Consider the following 23,644-nt stretch of genomic DNA (forward strand, 5'->3'; position numbering starts at 1 on the left):
TATATATATATACACACACAAAACTGAATCACTCATTGATGATGGATGGGGACAGGCTCTATCAATCCTTCAGCTGTGTTCTAAATTGCAATCATCCTGCAAGTGATAGATCTGACAAGGATACTACATCACAGACCTATACATAAAAAAGGCAGCACACAGTTGTTTCTATATCAAAAGGTACATATATTTTTTACCCAAGCCAAGTCACAGCATGTTCTTACAACACACATTGCATCATTATGTCAAGAATACACATATAAAGACAAGCACAACAATGGTTGTCAATAATAAGTTCTTTACAAATCTTTAGTTGTTACATAAAAAATTGCAAAAAGAAAATAGCATTCTGTAAAATGAGAGAATATAACTTACCACAAAATAAATAAACTTGTAACCTAAGAATAGATTTATCTCTAACCGAGGTAATAGTATGCCACCTTCATTTCTAAATGCAAAATGGATGCCAGTTTACACACTGGAGGAGAACCACTGGGTCTGGTTTAAACATTCCACCAATTCTGAACTGTTCCTCTAAAAGTATATGTGGATATGGTGTCGGTGACTGTTCAACCATTTATTGTTATTCAAATCTGCAATATCCCTATCATACCTTGTTGGCAGTCTCAGGCTGATTGTGATTGATGAGGGATGTAGTTCAGTTACAAATGGAGTTTTGAGTTTTATGCATCTATTATTAAGCAAGTTCAAAAGACATTCATATAACTGTCTGCTAAGAAGATATGTGTTATATAGCACCATTAGGCTTATTGTTAAAGCACTATATTTTTTGAGTACTTTTTTTTATAGCTAATGAACGGATTTTTGTACATGCTACATTTATAGCTACTTTTAGTTGCCCAGAATAACCTCTCCTAACGTTCTCTGGAAAAATAAGATAAATAATAAAGCTATGTTTGCGAATACACAAATGTAATGAAAAGGCATGGAGTTGGAACAACTAAGGATTGGCGATCTGGGATAAAGATGAAATACAAAAACATCTATGATTTTAAAAGATACTGAAAATGTGTTTAAGCTTTTGGATCAGCGTTTTTCATTTTTCGTTTTTTTTCGTTTTGCATTAAACCAAAGTCTTTGGATATAATAAAAAAAAAAAAAAAAAAAAAAGTACAATTCTACTGAAGTACAAAGTTCCTGAAAAAAATGTTAAAGCGTTTTCTAGCTATATTTAGTCTTAACCTGCCTTCCAAACTGCATATTTTGAGGCCCAACCTTCACTTTTTTTTCCCCAAGTACAGCATCACCCCCCCCACCCCCACACAATTTTGATCAAGGCAAGGCTAATGAACAAATCAACCCCTGAAATCATATTTCTTTCCTATTCTGTTTACATTTTTACAGATTCTATAAAAAGGTCAGACTGACCAAAACTATGATTTTGGATCTGTACTGAATGGCTCATTCTCCCTACTGGCTTCTGAACTCTTTCAGAACCCAATGGTAAGTTGTCCCCACTGGTGCAATTTCATCATTCCTGTTTCAACAATGTAAGTCTCCCTTTTTAATCCCGTTTACTTAATAAATGAGAAAAACATCAAAACAGTAAACCTACTTAAAATATTCATCAAAGGATGGTGCGGCTGTGAACTTGGTTGTAAAGATCCTAATTTAAATAATAAGAAGTTTAATTTGCCAGCACGTATTTAAAATTTAAAGATTCCGCTTTGGGTAGATTGACCTTTTAAGGCTGAAATTAATAAAAAAAAAAAAAACTGGGTAATCTAAATGGAATACAAGGAAAGCTGTAATTGCTGAGAACTTTCTTGCTACATGTAAATTGTATTTCTTTAGATGCTGTAACAATTTGTTTAAACACAGGCACCAATCCTGGTGACAAGTCTTTCTTGCAAGGCTCAAACACGGAGACTAGAACCTATCCTATCATCCTTTCCCCAGTAGCAGACATCTATTTCAAGTCCTAACATAAGGAGGCAAATGAGCTTCCAGTAGCAACTCATTCACAGTCTAACTGTGCTTGCCAGGAAGTGTAGCTCATTGTTTAACACCCTGAGACGCAGTGCAGCTAGTATTACCCTCAGGACAGCAGAAATGAGACCCCTGAGGGGGTGGAAAGGTGTATAGATTATATTTTTGGTGTGTGTGAAAGGCAATGTTTCAGTATACTGTGCCTATGCAAACATTGTGTATTTATGTCAGTAATCAGCTGTAGACGAACCGCACTGCTAATCAGTATTTGTGGCTGAAAGCAATTAATATTTCTAAAGTTCACAGATATAAGAGGATTGATGAACGCCATGTTAAATCCTTGACTTGCAACATAAAATGTCAGTGAGGTGGCGCTCTACTTTCTGTATAACACTGCCATCTGCACACCTGATAAGTGTTAGAACATTTAAAGTTATTCTGGACACATGTAGTCTTTATGGATAGATTACCTGTTGTCTTGCCATTCAACACAATCATTTTTGAGGAAACATTTTTATGACAATGCAGCCTCCTCAAATTAAGGAAACATGCCTGAGATAAATCTTTATATAGCTTAGCAAAAGGAAGAACTGCATATGCATAAGGCTTCTAGTGCTCAAAACTGATGCATCCGGCAAGCGGAAAAGGCAGGTACTCTTTAGGGTGTTGATTCATCAGTGTAACAGGTTCCCTTTTCTTACTATTGAAAGAATTAAGCTTTTAAGTTTCTAGTGACCCCAAAAGTGCTAAGTACAGTTAGTATGCTGGTGTTCTGAAAGAATTTTGAAAATATAAATATAGAGAATATATGTATATATTGCAGTATAAAAGTGCAGTGCTACTTGGTAGCAAAAAGGGAAGAAACTCAGCGTCAATTTTATAGTGAAAATAACTTACACGATAGGATTTTGACAGGACTTTGCTAAGTGCACAGATAATGATCCAGACACATTGGTAGCAATCTGAAATTCAGCATGGCACAAAAATCACTAGTGTATTAGTATGACCAAAAGAATAACAAATATTGTAATGCAATACAGATCTGAAAACCCCAAATGTTTTAAATTACTAATCTGACAGCATTTAACCTTTCATCAAATAGTGGTTTAAGGCAGAAAAATGAAAAAAAAAAAAAAAACACCAAGTGATGAAGCAGAGGCTCACTGGACTGATACTAAATGTCATCTGAGGCCTACATACTGTGGAGGCAATGATTTTGTGGGCACTGGTTTGCCACTTCCGACTGTATGGTTGTTATTATTCCCTGTATCACGATAAGGTTTTGCCCTCTTAACTCACTGCAATCCTAATGCACCATACACAGGATCAGAAAATCTGACTTTTTTCGCTTACTAGTCGCAAGTAGAAATTGAATAGGTTACTAAAGTCACGAAAATTCTCGTACGACAGAAAAAAAATTTCTTGGCCATTTTTCAGAGAATATGAATGATAACACAAACTTTTCTTTCACTCATGGTTAGCGTTTGGCTGAAGCCATTTATTATCAATCAACTCTGTTTACTCTTTTTAAATCATAATGACAACAGAAACCACCCAAATGACCCTGATCAAAATTTTACATACCCTGGTGATTTTGGCCTGATAACTTGCACACAAGTTGACGCAAAGGGGTTTGAATGGCTATTAAAGGTAATCATCCTCACCTGTGATCTATTTGCTTGTAATCAGTGTGTGTGTGTGTGTATAAAAGGTCAATGAGTTTCTGAACTTACCCTTGCATCTTTCATCCAGTGCTGCACTGACGTTTCTGGATTCTGAGTCATGGGGAAAGCAAAAGAATTGTCAAAGGATCTGCAGGAAAAGGTATTTGAACTGTATACAACAGGAAAGGGATATAAAAATATATCCAAGGAATTGAGAATGCCAATCAGCAGTGTTCAAACTCTAATCAAGAAGTGGTTCTGTTGAAACCAAACCACGGTCAGGTAGACCAACTAAAATTTTAGCCACAACTGCCAGGAAAATTGTTCAGGATGCAGAGAAAACCCCACAAGTAACTTCAGGTGAAATACAGGACTCTCTGAAAACATGTGGTGTGAATGCACAATATGTAGGCACTTGAAGAAAAATGGGCTGCATGGTCGAGGCGCCAGAAGAAAGCCATTACTACACAAATGCCACAAAGTATCCTGCTTACAATATGCCAAACAGCACAGAGACAAGCCTCAAACCTTCTGGCACAAAGTCATTTGGGGTGATGAGACCAAAATTTAGCTTTTTTGGCCACAACCATAAATGCTACATTTGGAGAGGAGTCAACAAGGCCTATGATGAAAGGTACAGAGGTGGATCGCTGATGTTTTGGGGATGTGTGAGCTACAAAGGCACAGGAAAGTTATTTAAAATTGTTGGCAAGATGAATGCAGTATGTTATCAAAAAAATACTGGAGGAACATTTGCATTCATCAGCCAGGAAGCTGCGCATGGGACGTACTTGGACATTCCTACATGACAATGATCCAAAACACAAGGCCAAGTCGACCTGTCATTGGCTACAGCAGAATAAAGTGAAGGTTCTGGGGTGGCCATTTAAGTCTCCTGACCTCAAAATCATTGAGACACTCTGTGGAGATCTCAAGATGCAGTTCATGCAAGACAGCCCAAGAATTTACAGGAACTGGAGGCTTTTTGGAATGGGCAGCTTTACCATCTGAGAAGATAAAGAGCCTCATACACAGATACCACAAAAGACTTCAAGCTGTCATTGATGTTAAAGGGGTCAATACACGGTATTAAGAACTGGGGTAAGTAAACTTTTGATCAGGGTCATTTGGGTAGTTTCTGTTGTCATGATTTAAAAAGCGTAAACACAGTTGATTGATAATAAATGGCTTCAGCCAAACACTGAAAAAATACAAAGTGTGGCGCTAATAGTAGCATGGGTGGATCCCTCACAACTACCGCTACACGATTGATACGCTAATTTTATCTGCTAAAATGTGAGTCTGTTTTTTTATGTTACTTTTTAATAAATCCAAGTTTTACGTTATTACACTATGTGAGTGTTTTTATTCCTCACATGTAATACGAATCTTTCGCATGGTCTACGGTGGTATATCTATCTATGTGGAAGTCGTGTTGACCGATTTTTCCTCCCCATGGTTTGTGTGACGATAACTTCTGACCGGATAATTCGTTTAGACCTGTTGGTCACTAAGCCTTTTTGACCTGTATGGCATACGCCATTTCAGGCCACAACTTCCGGTAAGCCTCCATAGCTTCTGGTGATGGTCCTGGCACTGTTTTGAAACTTCCGTGCACCTTTGATCCTCTATGGTCTACGTACCTACCAGGCTACTGGGTTGAAAGTTTCTCTACACCTATAAGAAAAACACTTGCCAAAAACCGCTCATGCACTGATGTCACAAATTTTTGGTGTTTTGGACTTTACACTAGATAATTGTTTATGCACTGTTATCACATATTTCCTTTGATGTTTTGGATTATATTCAATATCTGTATTGTACACATATATTGATTTATTATTTTTGTTTACTAGTCACTGTCACTTGTGTTTACGTGTCAATTTTGGTTCATATTGTCATTGTATGATTTTACTTATGTCTAGTTTCATTTATTGCTACTATTAGCGCCACACTTTGTATTTTTTCGCTGCTATTTTTGCCCTTGAGTCTATGGGTGTGTTGGCTGCTTTCCCAGTTTGTCATTAGCGCAGCGCTGTACCACATTTAAATACATTTTTCAGCCAAACACTAACCATGAGTGAAAGAAAAGTTTTTGTGTTATCATTCATATTCTCTGAAAAATGGCCAAGAAATCATAAATTCTGCCAGGGTGTGTAAACTTATGAGCACAACTGTGTTTCTAGAAGCTGAGGAAAAAATGGAATGTCCACAGCAGTGGTCCAATCTTAATTTGAATAAAAAAGCCCTTTAAGACTTTTTCCAGGAAAACACAGTACACCAGTTCTCAATAAGTAGTGTACATGCAAAGAGCGAAGGGTGCTTTCATCCTATTACTGCTAGGTTTAACCAAAAACACAAAGTTATGAATTTCAAAATTTCAGTTGCTGATGAAAAATTACATTGCAAAGCTTTCATAAAATAAAAATTCTGTATGGCAATCGTGTTTTTTGGGAGAGGCTTTCGTTTTTTTTTCTTTTGACCAATTACCTTTAAAAGGCAGATTACCTCAGTTTAACTGCCAAGATGTGTGCCACCACAGTACATAGCCATCATATATACATACATATATATATATATATATATATATATATATATATATATTAACATATAAAATAAAACAAAACTATAGGTTTATTTTATAAGTTATAGGAGTATAAGGGGGGAAAAACCCTTTCAGCTTTTTTTTTTTTTTTTTTAAGTACAAAAGTTTGGCTGTTTCCATGTAACCAATAAAAATATAATTTCTTCTCACTTAGAAATATACATTTTCTATTGGTATGTGTTAAACAGAAGTATTTCATTTTACCTGAGTTGTGCCTTGAAGAGCTTATCATGATTCTTTGTGGAACATATGGAATACCCACCAAATTATTGCACACAAGACACTGGAAAGTTAATTAAAGCCTAGTACACACCAAACTCACAGCTCCGGTCGTAAAGGCCGCTGTACTAACAATCCAATGTTAGTATGGTGATCTTCACCATTGAGCTATTGTGTTCTGACAGGGGGACAGCCCCCTTGCCAGAACACTCCGGTCAGCTCTCTCAGCCATTGACTGAGAGCACTGATCAGGAGCCACTCGGCCGCTCTCTTTCCAGCATGCATGTCTGGCAGAAGCTGGATGAACTGCTGGCTTCTGTTGGACCGGCTGCCATACACACGGGCCGAATATCGGCCGGTTTTTATTGAACCGTCCGATGTCGCCCTACATTCGGCCCATTTGTAATAGGCTTTGGTCTAGGGGGTCAGATATGTCATTTGTGCTCTGCATCCTTATAAACTGAAATTGTTTTTTTTGCCCTTTGATGAAAAGATGTTGTAGGCTGCATTTTCGAACAATAAAAAGCGGGAACGCTGTGCCATATTAATATATGAAAAGCTCTGCCGTCCCACTGAGTACAAATATATGTACATAACAGTCAAGTAGAAGTTTTTTTCCTGTTTCAGTGTGATACAAGATGCACTCATCTGGCTGAGGCCAAAGTGTGTTTGTAAATGCAGTAATTGCAAGAATGCAAAGATTTAGCATCCAAATTGCATCTGTCATCCATACACAGGAAAGACTAACAATTCAGTATTATTGACTACTTATTCAGCCAACCTTATAATATATATTTCTTTAAAAACCTTAGTCCAGGCTAGAAAAGGCTAAAAACACCATTACTGTAGGGTTGTCTTTTACCCTGACGTGGTTGCTTTAAGGCCTAATCTTTGAATCAACAAAATCAGTATATAAACTAATTCAGAATAGCAGTGCAAAAAGTAATGCTTTCCAAAGTGCAATAATCCACACTGTACACTGTATTCAGATTTTTTAAGAGATATAGTTAATGATTGGTTGTTAGGAGTTAATGCACTTTGCAAATTTCTGCAGCATTCCCTTGATAAAGAAGCCATTCGCTTATCCATTGTTCCACCAAAAGCAGTTATTTAAAAATCAGTATTACCCAGAATACTTGTCATTTACTGCAGTTTTAGGATAGTGACACAATGGAAAGTGCAGAATATATTTATGACATTATCTAGCATTTCAGTATGAATATACAGGGTGAAGGTTACTTGATTCCAAAATGTTCTAAGTGCTAGCTTGTTTGGAAAATTATATTAGATAGCTTTTAGAATAATATACTATCAGATTCAGCAACATAGCAAAGCAGTAATTTCTGAATATACATTGGGGTTGAAAACATGCCTTATCAAACCAAACTGGAGTGTCTGTAACTAAGACTAAATAAATTGTAGATAAGCATGTCTTTCAAGCAAGTAAAATAATCTAGGAGGTCATACTATTTCATGTCATGTCATAGGAACCTAACTGTAGAACTAAAACTAGACATTGAATATGTGAAAAGAGCCTGAAATTTTCAGTCAGAGAAAAACATATATATTCCTGAAAGAAAGAAGAAAAAAAAAAGGCATTCAGAGTCTACAATCTTCTGTGCCTAAATCTGTGGGTAATGAGGGTTTAACAGCAGTCCAGTATAACACCTTGTTAATAAAGCAGTCTTTTCTTGAGTGTGTTTCTCTAAAGAAATAATGTTCTAGTGTAACAGATTCACACTAATCCAGAGTCTTTGGCCATATTGTAGAAATACCCTTTCTTCTGCAGAAGGTTGCTTGGAGAATTAAACTCCACAATTTGACCTTTATCCAGAACCATCACCCTAAACAAAGAAAAATAAAATTGTCAGAAGTGGACAAATCAATGGGAAACGGAGTGTATCCATTTAACATGTCACAGAAAACATTTAGCGTATATGTAAACCCCAAATATAAACTTCTTTGCTTTCTTTTGGTCTTTTAAAGTATAACTAAAAGCAAAACTTTTTTTTTTTTTAGTTTTGGTCAGAGTAGAGAGGAATTAGAACACCTGTCGGTTTTTTATTGCTGTCTATTCCTCCATTGAGGAGATTCACCCTATTTGTCCTGTATACCCTTTATCACCAAAAGAGAAAGAAAATTCCAAATTTTGGGTTGTCACTAGAACAGGAATAGAGAGGTAGTCTTCCAGTGAAGACACTGGATCTGGTGACCCTGGTGACAAACGGGGATTTCCTCTCACTTCCTATTTTGGCTATGGTTCAGGAAAATCTCCCCAATGGGACACAGATGGCAAAGCAAAACAAAAAACTGACAGGGGTTATAACCCTCCCTTACTCTAAAATGAAAACACATTTGCCTTTAGTTCTACTTTAAATATAGAACTGAAAGAATTTTGTTATGCCTCTTTGATATGTAAAAAAAATTACCGTTGAGGATACCCTAATTCAAGTGCTGTCTTATTTTCTGCTCACTGCGCAGTGTTATCAGCCCTGCTCTACTCACTTCAGTGGACTACAGAACAATTCCAACTATGTTAGGAGAAGAGAAGAGCGCAGGGGATGTGTTTTGCAGTTCTAACACACTGCCTGTTGTAGGGTGACAGCGCTGCTACGCCATAAATACAGTACAGTGAGTAAGCATCATCAGTCTAGTGTGTTACAGGCAAGATTACCAGGTAAAAAAAAAAATATAAAAAAAAACATAAAAGAAGAAAACTTATGCAGCCTTTACATCTACAAAATGCATTATCTTTGTTTTTTGTGTTTAGATAGATGCATGTGATGTTTTAGTGCTGGTCAACCTTGTCACAGACCGTTTATGTTATGTACTTACAACCGTCATCAATAACTGTCTACTCTAAAGATGTCATCAGGGTAATTTGAGTTTTCAGATTTGTTGAGGAGACAAAAATGGAAATGTAAAAAAGAAGGAATGAAAAACTGTGCAAAGCTATACCTTGTGTAATCCATGATGGTATTTAAACGATGTGCAATGGTAATAACTGTACAATCTTCAAATTCTTTTCTAATAGTTGACTGAATAAGTCCATCAGTCTCTAAGTCCACAGCTGCCGTGGCTTCATCCAACACCAAGATTTTGGTCTTCCGGAGAAGTGCCCTTGCCAGACACACAAGTTGACGTTGGCCAATGCTGTAAAACAGGCAAATTCAAGAACACCCACTTAGGCCAATAATAATAATAATAAACATGTTCCTACACAACGTTAGATCTTAGCAATCCAAATTTAAGCTAAAGATCAACTCCTGCCCCACTGCACAAAAAATAAGGCCTCATTTACATAGGCGACTGCAGACAGACTCTTGGCAGCCTAAAACAGACACTGCTGAGAGTCTCACCGGCTTCTCCTCCCCATCAAGTGCAGGGGCTCAGCACATGCAATAGAAGTCAAAAGAAATTGGCCACATTCCAACGTATTCCAAGCATAGATGGATTTATTGTTAGAGTGCACAACATACACAACACAGACTACATCCTCTAACTTGTTTTACCCAAAACAGATGAGAGAGAGAGAGAGAGAGAGAGAGAGAGAGAGAGAGATAGAGAAATAGAAAGAGTAGAAATTGTATATGCAGATATATAAAGTTCTTAATCACGTAATCACAAATAAAAACACGTTCAAATACAAAATTTCTCTCCTCCATATAGATGTGAATCTGTCTAACCCAAATGCTGTTTAGAAAAACTAAACACCATATTTTACCTTATAAAACTCTTAATCTTTAATCATCAACCATTGCAAAAGCATTGGATGTCATGAGTGTGGGACATTTGCATTATAATATATATATATATATATATATATATACACACACACACACATATATACAGTGGGGAGAGAAAGTATTCAGACCCCCTTAAATTTTTCACTTTGTTATATTGCAGCCATTTGCTAAAATCGTTTAAGTTAATTTTTTTCCTCATTAATGTATACACAGCACCCCTTATTGACAGAAAAACACAGAATTGTTGACATTTTTGCAGATTTATTAAAAAAGAAAAACAGAAATATTACATGGTCCTAAGTATTCAGACCCTTTGCTGTGACACTCATATATTTAACTCAGGTGCTGTCCATTTCTTCTGATCATCCTTGAGATGGTTCTACACCTTCGAGTCCAGCTGTGTTTGATTATACTGATTGGACTTGATTAGGAAAGCCACACACCTGTCTATATAAGACCTTACAGCTCACAGTGCACGTCAGAGCAAATGAGAATCATGAGGTCAAAGGAACTGCCTGAAGAGCTCAGAGACAGAATTGTGGCAAGGCACAGATCTGGCCAAGGTTACAAAAAAATTTTCTGCTGCAATTAAGGTTCCTAAGACCACAGTGGCCTCCATAATCTTTAAATGGGAGATGTTTGGGACGACCAGAACCCTTCCGAGAGCTGGCCGTCCAGCCAAACTGAGCTATCGGGGGAGAAGAGCCTTGGTGAGAGAGGTAAAGAAGAACCCAAAGATCACTGTGGCTGAGCTCCAGAGATGCAGTTGGGAGATGGGAGAGAGTTGTAGAAAGTCAACCATCACTGCAGCCCTCCACCAGTCGGGTCCTTATGGCAGAGTGGCCCGATGGAAGCCTCTCCTCAGTGCAAGACACATGAAAGCCTGCATGGAGTTTGCTAAAAAAACACCTGAAGGACTCCAAGATGGTGAGAAATAAGATTCTTTGGTCTGATGAGACCAAGATAGAACTTTTTGGCCTTAATTCTCAGCGGTATGTGTGGAGAAAACCAGGCACTGCTTATCACCTGTCCAATACAGTCCCAACAGTGAAGCATGGTGGTGGCAGCATCATGCTGTGGGGGTGTTTTTCAGCTGCAGGGACAGGATGACTGGTTGCAATCGAGGGAAAGATGAATGCAGCCAAGTACAGGGATATCCTGGATGAAAAACTTCTCCAGAGTGCTCAGGACCTCAGACTGGGCCGAAGGTTTACCTTCCAACAAGACAATGACCCTAAGCACACAGCTAAAATAATGAAGGAGTGGCTTCACAACTCCGTGACTGTTGAATGGCCCAGCTAGAGCCCTGACTTAAACCCAATTGAGCATCTCTGGAGAGACCTAAAAATGGCTGTCCACCAATGTTTACCATCCAACCTGACAGAACTGGAGAGGATCTGCAAGGAGGAATGGCAGAGGATCCCCAAATCCAGGTGTGAAAAACTTTTTGCATCTTTCCCAAAAAGACTCATGTCTGTATTAGATCAAAAGGGTGCTTCTACTAAATACTGAGCAAAGGGTCTGAATACTTAGGACCATGTGATATTTCAGTTTTTCTTTTTTAATAAATCTGCAAAAATGTCAACAATTCTGTGTTTTTCTGTCAATATGGGGTGCTGTGTGTACATTAATGAGGAAAAAAAATGAACTTAAATGATTTTAGCAAATGGCTGCAATATAACAAAGAGTGAGAAATTTAAGGGGGTCTGAATACTTTCTGTCCCCACTGTATATACACATACACACAGCGGGTAAAATAAGTATCGAACACGCCACCATTTTTCTGGATATATATATATATATTTCTAATGGTGCTATTGACATGAAATTTTTTACTAAATGTCAGTACCAACCCATGCAATCCATACAAAGAAATCAAAACAATTACTGTATATACTCGAGTATAAGTCGATCCGAGTATAAGTTGAGGCCCCTAATTTACCACAAAAAAAACTGGGAAAAACTTATTGACCTGAGTATAAGACGAGGGTGAGAAATGCAGGAGGGTCAACAATGCCCATCTGCAGCTGCATGCCTCCCTGTGTCCTGTGCATGTGCCCTGTGCATGTGCCCTGTGCATGTGTCCTGTGCATGTGTCCTGTGCATGTGTCCTGTACATGTGTCCTGTGCATGTGTCCTGTGCATGTGTCCTGTGCATGTGTCCATGTCCCCGTGTCCTGTACATGTGTCCTGTGTCCCTGTGCATGTGTCCTGTGTATGTGTCCTGTGTGCATGTGTCCTGTACATGTGTCCTGTACATGTGTATGTGTCCTGTGTGCATGTGTCCTGTGTCTTGTGCAGCCTACCTGTGGCGATCTCCATCCTCCGATCACTTCGGCGGCCAATCCACTGTTCAAAAGCCGCGCCTCCTCCTCGTCTGTGATAGGCAGAACACTCAGCAGTCAGCCTATCATGGACATTCTCTCATTCTCATACCACGGACGAGGATGAGAGAATGTCCGTGATAGGCTGTACACTGACAGTTGTTCAGCCTATCACAGACGAGCAGGAGACGCGGCTTTTGAAAGCTGGAATAGCCTCCGAACGAATCATTACACGCCGGCTGCCGTCTGCTTCCATGACACGCTGATGCAGACAGACGGCAGTGACTCGAGTATAAGTCGAGGGGGGCACTTTCAGCCCAGAAAAAAGGGCTGAAAAATTTGACTTAAAAACTCGAGTATATACGGTAAGTTCAGAAATTAAGTTATGTGTATTAAAATGGAATGACACAGGGAAAAAGTATTGAACACATAAAGGAGGTGCAAAAGGGCATGGAAAGCCAAGACACCAGCTGAAATCAATCAGTAATTAGAAAGCAATCCTGCCCCTTGTCAGTGCAAATGAATATCAGCTGGTTCAGTCTCAACTGATGGCCTATAAAAAGGTGTCTCATTACCAAGGTGTCACACAAGAAGCATCTCATGATGATTAAAAACAAAGCGCTCTCTCAAGACCTTCGCAACCTTATTGTTGCAAAACATACCGATGGCATTGGTTACAGAAGGATTTCTAAACTTCTGAATGTTCCAGTGAGCACTGTTGGTACCATAATCCGGAAGTGGAAAGTACATACATTTCACCATAAACCGGCCATGACCAGATGCTCCTTGCAAGATTTCTGACGGAGGAGTGAAAAGAATTATCAGAAGAATTGTCCAAGAGCCAAGGACCACTTGTGGAGAGCTTTAGAAAGACCTGGAATTAGCAGGTACAATTGTTTTAACTAAAACAATAAGTAAGGCAGTCAACTGCCATGGCCCGTATGCATGCTTACCAGGCAAGACTCCATTGCTGAAGAAAAAACATGCTGAAGCTGGTTTAAAGTTTGCTGCACAACATTTAAACAAGCCTGTGACATACAGGGAGGATTTAGTCTGGTCAGATGAGACCAAAATTAAACTCTTTGGATGCCATATTACACACCACGTTTGAAGGTCACAAGGCACTGCACATTACCTTAAAAACACTATGTCAACAGTAACGTTTGGAGGTTGGAACATCATGGTGTGGGGCTGTTTTTCAGCGTACGGTACTGGCAAACTTCATATCAGTGAAGGAAGGATGAATGAAAAAATGTACCAAGACATTCTTTATAAAAATCTGCTGCCATCTAGCAGGATGATGAAGATGAAACAAGCATGAACATTTCAGCAAAAGACAATGATCCCAAACACAAAGCCAATGGAACTCACAACTGGTTTCAAAGAAAGAAAATAAGATAGCTAGAATGTCCCAGCCAATCACCTGACTTGAATCCAACATAAAATCTATAGAAAGAACTAAAGATCATAGAAGAGGCCCATGGAACCTCCAAGAGTTGAAGACCGTGTGCATGGAAGAATGGGCCAAAATCCCACCCGAGCAATGCATACAACTAGTTTCTTCATACAGGAAGTGTCTTGCAGCAGTCATTACAAGCAAAGTATTTTGTACCAAGTACTGTATTAAATAAATTTCAGTTAGCGTGTTCAATAATTTTTCCCTGTGTCATTCCATTATATTACACCTAACTTAATTCCTGAACGTATCTGTTTTAGATTCTTTGTATGTTTTGATTGCATGGGTTGTTACCAACATGCGGTGAAAATTTCATGTCAATAGCACCTAAAGAAATATGTTTTCCTAGAAAAATGGTGATGTGTTTAATAATTTTTTACCCACTGTATATACAGTTAGGTACATATATAATTTGGACACAGGCACAATTTACATACTTTTGGCTCTATATGCCACCAGAATAAAATGAAAACAAAAAAATTCAAATGAATTTGCAGTGCAGACTTTTAGCTTTAATTCAAGGGGTTGAACGTAAATATCAAAGTACACATTTTAAGAATTGCAATCATTTTTATACACAGTCCCCCCATTTTCAGTGGACCAAATGTAATTGGACAAATTATTAGAATCATAAATAAAATGTTTATTTTTAATATTTTGTTGAGAATCCTTTACTGGCAATGACTGCCTGAAGTCTGGAACCCATGGATATTACCAAAGACTGGGTTTCCTCCTTTCTGATGCTTTGCCAGGCTCTAACCGCAGCTGTCTTCAGTTGTTCTTTGTTTGTGGGTCTTTCTGCCTTTAGTTTTGCCTTCAGCAAGTGAAATGCATGCTCAATTGGGTTGGGATCAGGTGAATGACTCAGCCATTGCAGAATATTCCACTTCGTTTCCTTCAAAAAGTCCTGGGTTGCTTTTGCAGTGTGTTTTGGATCATTGTTCATCTGTACCGCGAAGCACCGTCCAACTTTGCTGCATTTGGCTAAATCTGGGCCGACAGAATATCTCCAAACACTGCAGAATTCATCCAGCTGCTTCTGTCACATCATCAATAAACACCAATGAACCAGTGCCACTGGAAGCCATGCATGCCCATGCCATCACACTGCAAGCTCCATCATGTTTTACAGATGACGTTGTGTGCTTTGGATCATGAGCTGTTCCAAGTCTTCACCACACTTTTTCTTCTCATCATTCTGGTACAGATTAATCTTCGTTTCATCCGCCCAAAGAATGCTTTTCCAGAACTGGTCTGGCTTTTTTAGAATTTTTTTGGCAGTGTCTAATCTGGCTTTTCTATACTTCAAGCTTACGAATGGTTTTCACCTTGTGGTGAACCCTCTGTATTTGCTCTTGTAAAGTCTTCTCTTGATTGTAGACTTTGACAATGATACGCCCACCTCCTGGAGAGTGTCCTTCACTTGTCTGGATGTTGTGAATGGGGTTTTCTTTACCATAGAGAGGATCTTGCGATCATCTACCACTGTTATTTTTTGTGGATGTCCAGGCCTTTTTAAATTTGCTTAGCTCACCAGTGCATTCTTCTTTCCTCAAAATGTACCAGATTGTTAATTTGACCACTCCTAATGTTGTTGCTATCTCTCTGATGGATTTGTTTCATTTTTGAAGCCTTACAATTGGCTGTTTCAATTGCATAGACAGCTCCTTTGAACGCATGAAGTAGGTGCACAGCAATAGATTCCAAATGCAAATACCACACTTAGAATCAACTCCGGACCTTTTATCTGCTTAAATGATGAAAAAATAACAGAGTAGCCAACACCTGGCCATGAAACCGCTTTTGATTAAATTATCCAATTACTTTTGGCAACTTGAAAAAGGGGGGATGGCTATTCTTAACCACTTCAGCCCCGGACCATTATGCTGCCTAAGGACCAGAGGACTTTTTCCAATTTGGCACTGCGTCGCTTTAACTGCTAATTGCGCGGTCTTGCAATGCTGTACCCAAACGAAATTTGCGTCCTTTCCTTCCCACAAATAGAGCTTTCTTTTGATGGTATTTGATCACCTCTGCCGTTTTTATTTTTTGCGCTATAAACGGAAAAAGACCAAAAATTTTGAAAAAAAATGATATTTTCTACTGTTTGTTATAAAAAAAATCCAATAAACTCAATTTTAGTCATACATTTAGGCCAAAATGTATTCGGCCACATGTCTTTGGTAAAAAAAAAGTCAATAAGTGTATATTTATTGGTTTGCGCAAAAGTTATAGCATCTACAAACTAGGGTACATTTTCTGGAATTTACACAGCTTTTAGTTTATGACTGCCTATGTCATTTTTTGAGGTGCTAAAATGGCAAGGCAGTACAAACCCCCCCCAAATGACCCCATTTTGGAAAGTAGACACCCCAAGGAATTAGCTGAGAGGCATGTTGAACCTATTGAATATTTATTTTTTTTGTCCCAAGTGATTGAATAATGACAAAAAAAAAAAATATTTACAAAAAGTTGTCACTAAATGATATATTGCTCACACAGGCCATGGGCCTATGTGGAATTGCACCCCAAAATACATTCAGCTGCTTCTCCTGAGTATGGGGATACCACATGTGTGGGACTTTTTGGGAGCCTAGCCGCGTACGGGTCCCCGAAAACCAATCACCGCCTTCAGGATTTCTAAGGGCGTAAATTTTTTATTTCACTCCTCACTACCTATCAGTTTTGAAGGCCATAAAATGCCCAGATGGCACAAAACCCCCCCAAATGACCCCATTTTGGAAAGTAGACACCCCAAGCTATTTGCTGAGAGGCATGTTGAGTCCATGGAATATTTTATATTTTGACACAAGTTGCGGGAAAGTGACAATTTTTTTTTTTTTTGCACAAAGTTGTCACTAAATGATATATTGCTCACACAGGCCATGGGCATATGTGGAATTGCACCCCAAAATACATTTAGCTGCTTCTCCTGAGTATGGGGATACCACATGTGTGGGAATTTTTGCTTTTTGGGAGCCTAGCCGCGTACGGGGCCCCGAAAACCAATCACCGCCTTCAGGATTTCTAAGGGTGTAAATTTTTGATTTCACTCTTCACTGCCTATCACAGTTTCGGAGGCCATGGAATGCTCAGGTGGCACAAAACCCCCCCAAATGACCCCATTTTGGAAAGTAGACACCCCAAGCTATTTGCTGAGAGGCATGGTGAGTATTTTGCAGCTCTCATTTGTTTTTGAAAATGAAGAAAGACAAGAAAAAACATTTTTTTTTTTTCTTTTTTCAATTTTCAAAACTTTGTGACAAAAAGTGAGGTCTGCAAAATACTCACTATACCTCTCAGCAAATAGCTTGGGGTGTCTACTTTCCAAAATGGGGTCATTTGGGGGGGGGGGTTTGTGCTACCTGGGCATTCCATGGCCTCCGAAATTGTGATAGGCAGTGAAGAGTGAAATCAAAAATTTATGCCCTTAGAAAGCCTGAAGGCGGTGCTTGGTTTTCGGGGTCCCGTACGCGGCTAGGCTCCCAAAAAGTCTCACACATGTGGTATCCCCGTACTCAGGAGAAGCAACAGAATGTATTTTGGGGTGTAATTTCACATATTCCCATGGCATGTTTGAGCAATATATCATTTAGTGACAACTTTGTGCAAAAAAAAAAAAAAAAAAATTTGTCTCTTTCCTGCAACTTGTGTCACAATATAAAATATTCCATGGACTCGACATGACTCTCAGCAAATAGCTTGGGGTGTCTACTTTCCAAAATGGGGTCATTTGGGGGGGGGGGGGTTTGAACTGTCCTGGCATTTTATGCACAACATTTAGAAGCTTATGTCACACATCACCCACTCTTCTAACCACTTGAAGACAAAGCCCTTTCTGACACTTTTTGTTTACATGAAAAAATTATTTTTTTTTTTTGCAAGAAAATTACTTTGAACCCCCAAACATTATATATTTTTTTAAAGCAAATGCCCTACAGATTAAAATGGTGGGTGTTTCATTTTTTTTTTCACACAGTATTTGCGCAGCGATTTTTCAAACGCATTTTTTGGGGAAAAAACACACTTTTTAAAATTTTAATGCACTAAAACACACTATATTGCCCAAATGTTTGATGAAATAAAAAAGATGATCTTAGGCCAAGTACATGGATACCAAACATGACATGCTTTAAAATTGCGCACAAACGTGCAGTGGCGACAAACTAAATACATTTTTAAAAGCCTTTACAGGTTACCACTTTAGATTTACAGAGGAAGTCTACTGCTAAAATTACTGCCCTCGATCTGACGTTCGCGGTGACACCTCACATGCATGGTGCAATTGCGGTTTACATTTGACGCCAGACCGACGCTTGCGTTCGCCTTTGCGCGAGAGCAGGGGGGGACAGGGGTGCTTTTTTTTTTTTTTCTTTATTTTTTTTGCTTTATCATCTTATTTTTAAACTGTTTCTTTCATTTTTTTTTTTTAATCATTTTTATTGTTATCTCAGGGAATGTAAATATCCCCTATGATAGCAATAGGTAGTGACAGGTACTCTTTTTTGAAAAAATTGGGGTCTATTAGACCCTAGATCTCTCCTCTGCCCTCAAAGCATCTGACCACACCAAGATCGGTGTGATAAAATGCTTTCCCAATGGCGCTGTTTACATCCGGCGAAATCTAAGTCATGAAATGCTCATAGCTTCCGGTTTCTTAGGCCATAGAGATGTTTGGAGCCACTCTGGTCTCTGATCAGCTCTATGGTCAGCTGGCTGAATCACCGGCTGCATTTTCAGGTTCCCTGTTGAGACAGGAGAGCCAGAGAAAAACACGGAAGACGGTGGGGGGGGGGGGCATTCCCTCCCACTGTTTGTAAAAGCAGTCTAGAGTCTAATTAGCCGCTAGGATTGCTTTTACATGAAAGCCGACCGCTGGCTGAAAAGAATGATACAAAGATGATACCTAAACCTGCAGGCATCATTCTGGTATAACCACTCAAAGTCGTGAATGGCGTACCTGAAGACAAAAAAAGATTAACAATAAAGCACAGTAAACGGTAAAGTATAAAAAATTGCATACCTGAAAAGCAAACATGATAAAACATAATAACAATAAAACATTGCAGAATAGAATACAATAAAAAAGCATAACAATAGAGAGAGAGAGAGAGAGAGAGAGAGAGAGAGAGAACAATAAAACGACAACTATTTTTATTTTATTTTATATATATATATTTTTTTTTTTACAATTTTTTTTATAACTAACTTTTATAACTGTAACTGGTTCCAGGTTCGGGTCTCTCAAAATGCGATGGCATCTTGGAAGACCCTGTGAAAGTGCGCCTAGTCTGTGCAATGCTGTACCTTACGTTAATACGCAACTAGTGAATGGTAGCGTTCAAAACAATCACCAATGCAAAGACCAGGATTGTCAGGACAGGAGGGACAATAATAGTGGGTGTCACGCCTATATCCGCGCTTGCTGCAGACACAACATCTTTTTTGGGGGGTTCGTTGGGTAGGGGTACTCGGGAGGACATAAAGAAAATGCCTCTCATGCAGCCGACTGCATTTGGTTGGGGATGTGAATGGGGGAAGTACGGGTGCTGCAGAAGTGGTGGGTTCCCAATTATTAGGATTGGCGAATGCAGAAGGAAGGGCACTATGGGCACGACGGGCCTGTGTTTGTCTTCTTCTTGGTGGCAGCGGGACACTACTTGTGCTTGCCACCTCACCAGCTTGAACTGCACTTATGGGACTCGCCACGTCACCAAGTGTTACTGCAGTGCTGGTTTGACTACGACCGGGGTGTACTAGGCCGCTGGTGCTTGCTAGTTCACCAAAACGCTACCAAACAAACTGTTAGCGATCGCAGGGATCAGGCCTGACTCTGCGAACGCTGCAGTTATGTGTTTAGTGTTTTGTAAGTGACAGTGATCGATCGATACTACACTTGGGTGGGCTGGGCCGGGCGGAGGGGCAAAACGCAGGTGCTAGCTGGTATCTGGGCTGACCCTGCTAACACTGCGTTTTTGGGAACCCTAAACTGCTGGAGACGCTAGTATAGATCTGATCGGATCAGATATTGATCCGATCAGATACTATACCACTAAGGGAGGTGTACGGTGCGTGCGTGGGTGTTAGCGGTACTGGCACTAACCTGATGCTGCCTGGGGCTGGTGCTTGCCAGTTCACCAAAACGCTACCAAAAAAACCTGTTAGCGATCGCAGGGATCAGGCCTGACTCTGTGAACGCTGCAGTTATGCGTTTAGTGTTTTGTAAGTGACAGTGATCGATCGATACTGCACTTGGGTGGGCTGGGCTGGGCGGAGGGGCAAAACGCAGGTGCTAGCAGGTATCTGGGCTGATCCCGCTAACACTGCGTTTTTGGGAACCCTAAACTGCTGGGGACACTAGTATAGATCTGATCGGATCAGATATTGATCCGTACAGATAATATACCACTAAGGGAGGCGTATGCTGCGTGCGTGGGTGTTAGCGGTACTGGCGCTAATCTGACGCTGCCTGGGGCGACGCATATCACTGCCGGGCGATCAGGGGGCTAAACCTTTATTCGGTAATAAACGGCGGGTGCCCTGACACTATAAAAAATAAACTAACTAACCAGCATCACCCGTAACGGTTATACGGTGATCAGTGGTGAAAGGGTTAACTAGGGGGCAATCAAGGGGTTAAAACATTTATTAGATAGTATATGGGGGTCCCTGTCGCTATAAAACGCTGATGGCGAACCTAAATATTTACGTCCCTAACTATCGTCACCAGCGACACTAATACAGCGATCAGAAAAATGATCGCTTGGCGACGGGGGGTGATCAAGGGGTTAAAACTTTATTAGGGGGGGTTAGGGGGGTACCCTAGACCTAAAGGGGGCTAATACTAACTGCCCTAACACAGTAACTGTCACAAACTGACACCATGCAGTAATCAAAAAAAAAAAAAACTGCTTGGTGTCAGTATGACGGGGGGGGGGGGGGGGGGGGAGTGGTGATTGGGGGGCGATCGGGGGTGTAAAGTGTGCCTGGCATGTTCTACTGTGTGTGTGTGTTTGGTGCACTCACAGTGAAGTCTTCTCTCCTCGGCGCCGGAACGGAAACTGCCGAGCCGAGGAGAGATGACATCACATCCCCTGCCTGTGTGTAGTACACTTAGTGGTTCTTATTGGCTGGGAGCGATCGCGAGGGGGGGGGGCCACGATTGGATGGCCTCCCCCTCATCACTGAACGCTCCCAGACCAAAGGCGACTGCCGCTGGCACCGGGGGGGGGGGTTGTCCAATCGGACCCCCCCCCCCGGGAAGGCAAGGACGTACATGTATGTCCTTTTGCCTGCCCGTGCCGCTCTGAGGACGTATATCCTCGTGCGGCGGTCGGCAAGTGGTTAAGAGCTGTAATTCCTAAACCCTCCGTTCAATATGAATGTACATATCCTCAAATTAAACCTGAGAGTGTGCACTTTCAGTCCATATCCATTATATAGCTATAACTTGAATATGTTTTGGTAAATACATGAAAAAACAAAAATTGTGCCTGTGTCCAAATATATATGGACCTAACATATATGGACCTATATATATATATATATATATATATATATATATATATATATATATATATATATATATATATATATATATATATATATATATATATATATATATATACATACATACACACACAGCGTATTTCACAAAAGTGAGTACACCCTTACATTTTTGTAAATATTTTATTATATCTTTTCATGCAACAACACTGAAGGAATGCCACGTTGCTACAATGTAAGGGCTATCGATAGGACATCTTGAGAGAGGCTGCTGATGGACCAGATTCACATTACTATCTTACTGAATTGGTCTATGCCCTCCACGCTCCCACCAACCCCTCTGCCAGCAATCAATGTCACTTCTCCATATAGATTTTCCGTTTGTGAGGCCTCGGTACACATGGTATTTTTCGACTGTATCTGGGTCTCCAGATTTCAGCTGTGTTTGGTGTGATTGGGGATTGCATCCCCTTACAATACTTGGGAACTTTTTTCCATCCATATCAAATTCGAATTGAAGCAACAATCATTTGGACGTGATGTTCAGGGGACTATACGTGACTGTGTCATTCCTTTGTTTTTTAATCAACGTGGATGCTCTGATGTATATGCAAATGACCAGGATATATTATATTTACTGTGAAAATCCCTGATGAAGGAAACAGCATTCATCTCTGAAACACGTTGGGTTTAGGAAGCTATATCTTTTCTTTGCATTATTTGTATATATACATACATGTTTATGTGCAATATTGTGTTTGGGTCGTATTTGTGCACTTTGTGTTATAATATTCTATATGTGTTTTTCAATAAATACTTGATATTTTTCTAATATTGTTTGCTTATGTGGTAGTGCCAGTAAAGTCCCAACCTTAGGGGGTTCCTCTTTGTTCCTTGACACATTTGGGATGTGGCACACCTTTTTGAGTTATCAGAAACCTTTTTCGTTGCTACAATGTAAAGTAGTGCGTGAACAGCTTGTATAACTGTGTAAATTTGCTGTCCTCTCAAAATAACTCAACACACAGCCATTAGCCACTTCAATACTTTAGGGCGTCATATGACGTCCTTGACTTTGTGAGGGGATATCTGAATGATGCCTGTAGCTACAGGCATCATTCAGATATCATTCTTTCCAGCCGGCGATTCTGTGCACGATAAGAATGATCATAGCAGCAGTGCCACCGCTTGATTGTTCTTATAGGCGACGGAAGTGGATATCCCCTCTCCCGCCGCCATCTGGTGCTTCTCCAGGTTCTCCCGTGCCATCGGGGGCCCGGAGAAAGAATCGGCCAGTGCCGGATGATGAAGATAGAGATTTCCAGTTACCAGATGGTAACCAGTCATCTCTATGACTGCCGGAGGCCCGGGCGCGACATTATGACGTCACGCCCGGGTTCCCGGAAGTAAACAACGCCGCGATCGCGGCTGTCAGCATGAGATCGGTGAATTTTGTCTTCACAATCTCATGCTTTCCAGCCTGGAGGAGAGACGTGGGGTCTTATTGACCCCGCATCTCTCCATAAAGAGGACCTGTCACAATAGATTCCTATTACAAGAGATGTTTACATTCCTTGTAATAGGAATAAAAGTGATTAAAAAAAGTGTAAAAATAAAAAAATTAAGTAAAATAAAAAAAAATTTTTAAATGCCCCTGTCCCCGGTAGCTCGTGTTCATAAGTGAATGCACATGTAAGTCCCGGCCATATATGTAAACGCCGTTCAAACCACACGTGAGGTATCGCTGCATGCGTTAGAGCGTGTGCAACAATTCTAGCACTAGACCTCCTCTTTCAAAGTGTCGCCTATGGAGATTTTTAAGTACCGAAGTCTGGCGCCATTCCATGAGTTTGCGCAATTTTAAAGTGTGACATGCTAGGTATCTATTTACTCGGCGTAACATCATCTTTCACATTATACAAAAAAATTGGGCTAACTTTACTGTTTCGTTATTTTTTAATTTATGAAACCAAAAAAAAGGCGTCTGAAAAATTACTGCGCAAATACCATGCCTTTTTCCCTATTCCTTAGGGTGTCTGCTAAAAAAACTTATATAATGTTTGAGGGTTCTGAGTAATTTTCTAGCAAAAAAAATTATGATTTTTACACGTAGGAGAAGTGTGCCAGAATAGGCCCGTTATTGAAGTGGTTAGTGCCTAAATCGCTGGCAACAA

The 23,644-nt window shown here is 39.9% G+C and overlaps 1 protein-coding gene across 2 annotated transcripts in view; it reads right to left on the reverse strand.

Annotated features, from left to right (window-relative positions):
• Nucleotides 1–1,103: 1,103 nt before the first annotated feature.
• The window catches only part of LOC141101798 (multidrug resistance-associated protein 1-like), a 716,249-nt gene continuing 693,708 nt past the window's right edge, over nucleotides 1,104–23,644 (reverse strand). For both annotated transcript variants that reach the window (XM_073591133.1, XM_073591135.1), the window contains 2 exons: nucleotides 9,397–9,591; nucleotides 1,104–8,282 (listed from right to left, as the gene is read on the reverse strand). In XM_073591133.1, coding sequence (XP_073447234.1) covers nucleotides 8,174–8,282; nucleotides 9,397–9,591 — 304 coding nt within the window. In that variant the 3' untranslated portion in view covers nucleotides 1,104–8,173. The remainder of the gene's footprint in view (nucleotides 8,283–9,396; nucleotides 9,592–23,644) is intronic.

This window comes from Aquarana catesbeiana, linkage group LG06, assembly GCF_042186555.1.
Source record: "Aquarana catesbeiana isolate 2022-GZ linkage group LG06, ASM4218655v1, whole genome shotgun sequence".
Classification (NCBI taxonomy): Eukaryota; Metazoa; Chordata; class Amphibia; order Anura; family Ranidae; genus Aquarana; species Aquarana catesbeiana.